Genomic DNA, 8,568 nt, shown 5'->3' on the forward strand with positions numbered 1-8,568 from the left:
TATAAGATCAGAAAAGATGACCCTGGTGATGTTGAGGGAAGCAGCCACCCAGAAGAGGGTTCCTGCGAAGGTGATGTGGTATGCTCCAATAATACCACGGTTGAAACGTTTGTTCAGAAACAAAGAGCATGCCAAGTTGTTGCGATGGCACATGGAAGAACGTAAGAAAGACGCGATGTTGAGGCACCCCGCTGATGGTCGGCAGTGGAGAAACATCGGGAGAGAGTTTCCGGATTTTGCAGGTGAGGCAAGGAACTTATACTTTGGTCTAAGTACAGATGGCATGAATCCTTTTGGGGAGCAGAGCTGCAGTCACAGCACCTGGCCCGTGACTCTATGTATCTACAACCTTCCTCCTTGGTTGTGCATGAAGCGAAAGTTCATTATGATGCCAGTGCTTATCCAAGGCCCAAAGCAACCGGGCAACGACATTGATGTGTACCTAAGGCCATTAGTCGATGAACTTTTGGAGTTGTGGGCCAAACCAGGTGTACGTGTGTGGGATGAGCACACGGAGCAAGAATTTGACCTACGAGCGTTGCTATTCGTAACCATCAATGATTGGCCTGCTCTCAGTAACATTTCAGGACAGACGAACAAAGGATACAATGCATGCACACACTGTTTAGATGAGACTGAAAGTAAATATTTGGGAAAAAGCAGAAAAGTTGTGTACCCGTTCAATCGTCGTTTCCTTCCGCGCAAGCATCCCTTAAGGAAAAATGGCAAGCATTTCGATGGCGAGGCAGACCGCCGTCCGAAGCCTGTCCCCCGTAGTGGTGCTGATATATTTGACATGGTCAAGGATTTAAATGTTATCTTTGGAAAGGGTCCAGGCAGTCGACCTGTTCCGAAAGACGATGACGGACACGCGCCCATGTGGAAGAAGAAATCTATTTTCTGGGAGCTAGAATATTGGAAAGTCCTGGAAGTCCGCTCTGCAATCGACGTGATGCACCTGACCAAGAATCTTTGTGTGAATATTCTAGGTTTTCTGGGCGTGTATGGAAAGACAAAAGATACAACTGAAGCACGGAGGACCAGGAACTTCATAAAGGACGAAACGGCAATCATCCAGGGCAGTTTGTAGGGCCTGCCAGCTATGCTCTTACCAAACAAGAGAAGGAGATCTTTTTTGAAGCCCTATTCAGTATCAAGGTTCCGTCTGGTTTCTCGTCGAATATAAAGGGGATAGTAAATATGAAGGAGAAAAATTCCAGAACCTGAAGTCCCATGACTGTCACGTGCTTATGACACAATTGCTTCCGATTGCATTGAGGGGACTTCTACCAGAAAATGTTCGACTAGCCATTGTGAAGATATGTGCATTCCTGAACGCAATTTCTCAGAAGGTAATGGATCCGAAACTTTGTCGAATTACAGGAAGATGTGGTCCAATGTCTTGTCGCCTTCGAGTTGTTGGTCCCACCATCCTTCTTCAAGATTATGACGCACCTCCTCGTTCACCTAGTTGAAGAGATTAGAATTCTCGGTCCTGTATTTCTACACAATATGTTCCCCTTCGAGAGGTTCATGGGAGTCTTAAAGAAATATGTTCATAACCGAGCTAGGCCGGAAGGAAGTATCTCAAAGGGCTACGGAACTGAGGAGGTCATTGAGTTTTGTGTTGACTTTCTTCCTGACCTTAAGCCGATTGGTGTTCCTGAATCTCGGTATGAGGGGAGGCTGACTGGAAAAGGCACACTAGGAAGGAAAGCAACGGTGTGGAGGGACAAGATTTCTTTCAATCAAGCGCACTACACGCTTCTATACAATTCCAGCTTGGTGGCTCCGTACATCGAGAAACATAAGAATGTTTTACGAGAAATAAACCCGGCCAGCCCGAGTCCTTGATTACACGTCAACACATGAATACCTTCGGCAGTTGGTTGCAAAGACATCTCATTAATGACCCATCTGCGGTGGAGCAGCTGTACTTGTTGGCCAGGTTACCATCTTCAAACATATGTACATTCCAAGGGTACGAGATAAATGGGAATACATTTTACACGATCGACCAAGATAAAAAGAGCACCAACCAAAACAGCGGTGTCCGCTTCGATGCAACAGACGAGAATGGGCAGACCACCACATATTATGGATACATAGAGGAGATATGGGAACTTGACTATGGTCCCACTTTTAAGGTCCCTTTGTTTCGGTGCAAATGGGTGAAGCTCAGCGCTATACATATTGACGATAAGTACGGTATGATAACAGTGGATCCCAACAATCTTGCGTACCTGGACGAGCCTTTTGTCCTAGCCAGCGAGGTGGCTCAAGTTTTCTACGTGAAGGACATGTCTAGCAAATCAAGAAAAAGAAATCAACAAAAGAATACATCAATCGAGGAGCCAAAGCGCCACATAGTTCTTTCGGGGAAAAGAAACATCGTGGGAGTGGATGACAAGACAGACATGTCAGAAGATTATAATAAGTTTAAAGAAATTCCGCCCTTCACGGTGAAAATTGACCCAAGCATCTTGCTAAATGATGAAGATTCTCCATGGCTACGGCGTAGAAGATCACAACACTAGATGGCGATGTAATAATGTATTCTTCATATATAGTTCCCAAGACAATCTCTACATTTATGTAATAATGAAGATTAAACTGTGCTTGGCTTGTTGATCTGCTTGGCAAGGCGTATCGATGCTCCTTTTATAGGCACGGCACCGCTTCTACTTTGTCTTATTCCTTCGACAGGCCGTCGTGCGCTACATGCTTTATCTCATCGAGCACAGCGACCACCCACGCGTCCTTATCCTGCCGACACCTTTAGTCGCGGTTGCAGCCACCAACCGTGACAAAAGGTTACCGACACATCCTTATCCTGCCGACAGCTTTAGTCGCGGTTGCAGCCACCAACCGTGACAAAAGGTTACCGACACATCCTTATTATCCTGCCGACATCTTTAGTCGCGGTTGCAGCCACCAACCGTGACAAAAGGCCCTCCTAGATAAGCCTCCCCCAGTCTTTTGTCGCGGTTTGAGCCTCCACCCGGGATGAAAGTTTCGCGCGCCACTTCGTTCCCGCCTATTTTCTTCCCGCATTCCCGCCATTTTTCCACTATATATATGTAGGCTTGGACTCTCATATCTGCAAACCTCATCACTCTCTCCCATGGCTTCCATCGTATGTCTAACACCCCGGGAGGCGGAGGCGCTTTGCGCCTCGAACTACCCCTGCCCGCCCGGCTACCGCGTCCCGACCGGCTGGTTGCTGAGCGTCGGAGGCGTACCGGTCCCTCCTATACCTGTAGGTGTGCCACGCGAGATGGCCATCACGAACCACTACTATTTCGAGCTCACGCCTGAGCAGCGGAGGAATCCCCAGTGGCATCCCGACTACAGCCCGACATGGGACAGCTTCTTCATCACTCGGCGTGAGAGGGCGGTTGCCAGTGTACGAGGAGGACGGCCCGCCTCCTTCGAACTTCAACGAGGCCGGCCGTCGGATGTGGTGGCGCGGCCGGACTCTCCGTAGCGTCCTGGCCTATCGTGGCCCCCGCCTGCGCTACCCTCAATCCCAGCCCACGCGTGGTCATCCGCCGAGGTTCGACAACCGCGACCCCGATGCTAGCGACGATGACGTCGGCGACTTTGATGACTACAGTGGCGACGTGTATAGGACTAGGCACGACTATGATTGAATGGCTCCAACATTCGAATCTGGCCATGTATCTTATTTTTCAGTTGAGCTCTGTACTTTAATTTCAGTTCAATCGTAATAAATTTCGTGTCAACCACTTTATTGAACAAAAACAACCGACAACGACTTTATAAACTAAATTTAAACTAATAGAACCGACAACGACTTTATTGAAATTACAATAAAATAGATAAATTACTAGTCTAGTCTCTACTCGTCGTCGGAGGTTGTCTCCGTCCAAAGGTCATCCCACCGAGGGTCGTTTTCGGTCCAAGTTGTATTCGAGTTCTCGAGCTCGAAGGCGGCGACGGCCCGACGGTGGCGCCTGTTGGACCTGCGTTGTGCCCTAAGGTTAGCAAAGAACGCGTCGGGGGACCGCGCCCTCCACTGGCGCATCAACTGCTCGTCGCGCTCGGCGATGGCGATCCTGCGCTGCACACACGGCGATGCCGGCGACGGTCCTCGTCGGTGACGAGGCACGGCGGTGGCGCGAGGAACTCCGCCTCCTCTAGCGATTCAACATCCGGGAAGTTCATGTCGTGCCCTGGCCGCCGAAAGCGCCACGCCGCCGCGTCGTAAGCGCGCGCCGCCTCCTCCGGCGTGTTGTACGTGCCGAGGGTGAGGCGGAAGCCACCGGCGCGTATCTCGGCGGTGAACCTACCGCTCGGACGCACTCGAACGCCACGGAAACCGGACGCCCCTCGACGACATGGAGGCATCCCGGAGATGAATGAGCGGAGGCGGTGGCGACGTGTGGTTGCGCCCGCACTCGTCGCTCTATATAGCGCACGCGGGGCATGGCACGTGTCAGCGGTGGCTACACGTCGCACGCCGGCATCGGCGGGGCGAGGCACGTGTCAGCGGTGGCTACACGTCGCACGCCGGCGTCGGCGGAGCGAGGCACGTGGAAGCGGTGGCGACACGTGGCACGGGGACGCGACACGAGTGGCACGGCGGCGGTGCACAGGGGTGAAACCTTGGTTCTCTCTAGCTAGGTCTTCTTTTTACCAAGTATACTGAACTGATTGTGAAATTATATTATCCAAAGCAATAAGAGAGTAATCTGCTCCTTATTTGCAAGTTTTTTTTTTTTTGAAAGCGTAGAACTTGTATTTAACCAAGTAGGAAAACAGTACAGGTACGATTACAAATACAAGAAGAAAAGAACAGCGAGGATACAAAGTCCGCCATCTTCCTCGTTTCCACCGGAGACCAAAGTCCTCCAACGCCGGCAGAGACGGCGGAGAAGAACAGCGCCCAAGTGGCAAACCCTAGGAGCAGGATGAGCTCCATGCCCGAAGGCAAAAACAAGCCGCAGTTAGAAACATAGAAAAGGGGTCTGAGGGACTGATCCTCGTCCAACGGCTCCTGGCCGTTGGATTCACTTGCCACGGATCAGCCGGAGCCGTTGGATTCACTTGCCACGGATCAGCCCCCACACCCTTTTGTCGCGGGTGGTGGCTCGACCCGCGACAAAAGGGGGGGGTCTTTTGTCGCGGGTCTACCCCCCCCCCGCGACAAAAGGGGGTGGGGGTATATAACCTCCGCGTCACGGGCGGAGCAACCACCCGCGACATTGGTGGCCAACCCTAGACCAAAAAAGCGCCGCCAGGCTGCCGGATTTTCTAGCCGCCGCCGCCGCCCCCACCTCCGGCCATCGGGGAAGAGCTCTGCGCCGCGCCTCCGTCCCCTGGAGCTCCTCTGCCGCCGCCGCGCACCTCGAGCTCCTCCGCGAGAGCTCCTCTGCGCGCCGCCGCGCGCCGGCCGCCTCCTCGCGACCTCCCCTGCCGCCGCGCCGCCGCGCGCCGCCGCCTCCTCGCGACCTCCCCTGCCGCCGCGCCACCGCCTCCTCGCGACCTCCTCTGCCGCCGCGTCGCGCGCCTCGACAGGTAGCCACCGGCGCGTGGCAGTACCGGCGGCCGCGCGCGCCGTCGCCCCTTTTTTTTTATTTCTTAGTTTTCTTGTTAATTAGTTTTTTATGTATTTAATTGGTTAGTTTTTAAGTTAGTTAGTAATTTAGTTAGTTAATAATTTAGTTTATGTATTAAGTTAGTTAATTAGTTTTCTTGTTAATTAGTTTTTATGTATTTAATTGGTTAGTTTTTAAGTTAGTTAGTAATTTAGTTAGTTAATAATTTAGTTTTTAAGTTAGTTAGTAATTTAGTAATTCACGCGTATATGTCAACAATCCATGTGTGTATGCCAAGTTCCGCGCGAAACCAACATTTTTTGTGTCATGTGTAAAAATGACAAGCAAATGTCTTGTGAAACGACTTTGCAAACACATAGAACATCAAGATGTATCTGTGACATTTTTTGTCAGAATTTTTTGACATTAAATAATATGGTGAAATTTTATTTTAAAAACCAGGAGCATGTGCTCCCGGGAGCAGAAACGACATATCCATTAAGTTAGTTAGTTTTAGTATGTAATTAGTTAGTTTATTTTTGTAAGTATTTTGTTGTAATTAGTTAGTTTATTTTTGTTGTAATTAGTTAGTTCAAATTTGTAGTTTAAATTTTGTAAGTACTTTGTTGTAATTAGTTAGTTTATTTTTGTTAAATGTAATTAGTTAGTTCAAATTTGTAGTTTAAATTTTGTTGTAACCGCCGCCGACACACCCCTCTCGCAAACACCCGCCGACACACCCCTCTCGCAAACACACCGCTCTCGCAAACACCCGCCGAGACCCCTCTCGCAAACAACTGACGTCGACTCCCTCCCCCCTCGCAAAAACCCGTCGCCGACACCCTCCCCCTCTCGCAAACACGCGCCCTCTCCCTCTCGCAAACACGCGCCGACACCCCTCTCGCAAACAACTGACGTCGACTCCCTCCCCCCTCGCAAAAACCCGTCGCCGACACCCTCCCCCTCTCGCAAACACGCGCCCTCTCCCTCTCGCAAACACGCGCCGAGACCCTCTCCCTCTCGCAAACACGCGCCGCCGAGACCCTCTCCCTCTCGCAAACACGCGTCACGAGCAAATCATCAGCTAGAAGTGCAGATGAGAAAAGGTCAAGTTCAACAAGTGCACCCCTCAAGGCCAAGCAAACGACAAAAGGCAAAAAGAGAAAGGAAGTTCCCCTCCTCGGTGCTCAGCCCAAACAATCGATCCCAGCACTCAAAGTGTTTAATGTTCCCAAGGTATACCAGGAACATGGTGGTTTCGATATGGAAGAAGCTGCTAGCCTAGCGGCTGCCTGTAAAGTTTCCGTGGAGGAATTGCTACTTGCAGCAGATGCTGCACTACCCACTGCTGATATAGCTCCTAAATTTGTCTACGGGGCCGACTTGGTCAGCAGAGAGCAGCTGCATAAACTACCAACACATATGCGGAATTTGCATCAGTGGTACCTTGATGCATGCAAGGAGAAAAAAATGTACATCGTGGCGAGTATACCATGGGAATATTACTACCGAAAGGAGGAGATCCATATTGAGATGAATGAACTCTGGCAGTTATTCAATCTAGAAGCCCTCGACAAATCTCTCATGAGTTGCTATTGCTTGTAAGTTGTTAACTACATATAAGTTCATTTTCATTCAGTTCATGTTCGTTTTCATTGCATATATATACTCATTATATCTTATGGGTTCTCTTTTGCAGACTGAAGATCAGTGAGTGCAAAAGTAATAATATTATCAATGTTGGGTTTGTTGACCCAGATAAAATACATGTTGAAACGGTGAAGCATAAACGCGAAGAAACGGGGGGAAACCTACTAAGGTTTTTGGGGCAGCAATATTTCTGTGATTCAATATTGTTTCCTTACAACTACGAGTGAGAGTCTTAATGATCTTTTATATATGCACATTCAATTTTTCTTACTCGATGTTAAGTGTAATTCCTGACGTATATGCATAACATGTGCAGCTTCCACTGGATTCTACTAGACATTCAACCTGATAAGGGAATAGTTGAAGTAAAAGACCCACTGAGTAGAGGCCTGGACGGGTTCCAGGACTTGCAGAAGTTGCTCCAAGTGTAATTTCCTTCATCGCCGCGCTTTATCTTTCGTGAGATATCAATTAATTATCCACTCATTCAATCATTCTTTTGCATGGCAGGGCTTGGCAAGCTTTGAAGAATGTTCATAAGGAGATTACCTTTGCAAAGAAGCTAACATTTAATCCTGTACCGTGCCCCCAGCAGCCACAAGGGACGAATCTATGTGGATACTACGTTTGCGAGTCCATTCGCATGTTAACCACTGAGAAGCAGAACAGAAATAAATTCGACGTAAGCAATAACATTCACAACTTTATTTATTATCATCAATATTTCGTTATCAAGACTGATATAGTCATACTCATCTCATTTTCGTATATAGGTCGACTTCATGCGGGACAGACTCCAACCAAAGGAACACGCACTAGGAATCGCGGAGGAACTGGCGGGACTTTTGGTTAGAGAAGTAATAAACAACAAAGGCTTGTTTAGTCCAGATAGTTGTTCTACCTCCAAATAGACGGTCGTTAGTACCGTTTGTCGATCGTGAGCTCCATGTATATATGTAGGGAACCTACGAATATGTGTAAGGGGAATCGACTTCTGCTTCCAATCTTTGTTTGATCGATCTATATATATATAATGAATGAATGTGTACAACTTCTAGTAGCGTACAAATATATGCAACTTTTATTTTCGGACGAAAAAAATGAAATAACAGGCGGTCGGTGGCGGGGGGGAGGGGTGCTGCACCCCTCAAACCCTAAAGCAGAAGCGTTGTGCGCGCGCCACGTAGAGGGCCTTTTGTCGCGGGTGGTAATACCGCCCGCGACAAAAGGGCCTGTGCCCTGCGCGCCCCGCGGCTGCCACGTGGTGGACCTTATGTCGCGGGTCGTAAGTGACCCGGGATAAAAGGCCACCCTTTTATCGCGCCTTGCTTGTCGCGGCTGGCCGCCCGCGACAAAA

The 8,568-nt window shown here is 49.2% G+C and overlaps 1 protein-coding gene across 1 annotated transcript; it reads left to right on the plus strand.

Moving 5' to 3' along the window:
* The first annotated feature begins 6,673 nt into the window (after window positions 1-6,673).
* On the plus strand, window positions 6,674-8,268 carry LOC127309721 (uncharacterized). The gene is made up of 5 exons (XM_051340466.2): window positions 6,674-7,162; window positions 7,261-7,434; window positions 7,528-7,638; window positions 7,722-7,893; window positions 7,985-8,268. Exons 1-5 carry the CDS (start codon window positions 6,825-6,827, stop codon window positions 8,120-8,122), a joined length of 933 nt encoding a protein of 310 aa, XP_051196426.1. The 5' UTR covers window positions 6,674-6,824; the 3' UTR covers window positions 8,123-8,268.
* Window positions 8,269-8,568: the final 300 nt, after the last annotated feature.

This window comes from Lolium perenne, chromosome 6 (assembly GCF_019359855.2).
Source record: "Lolium perenne isolate Kyuss_39 chromosome 6, Kyuss_2.0, whole genome shotgun sequence".
Taxonomy (NCBI): domain Eukaryota; kingdom Viridiplantae; phylum Streptophyta; class Magnoliopsida; order Poales; family Poaceae; genus Lolium; species Lolium perenne.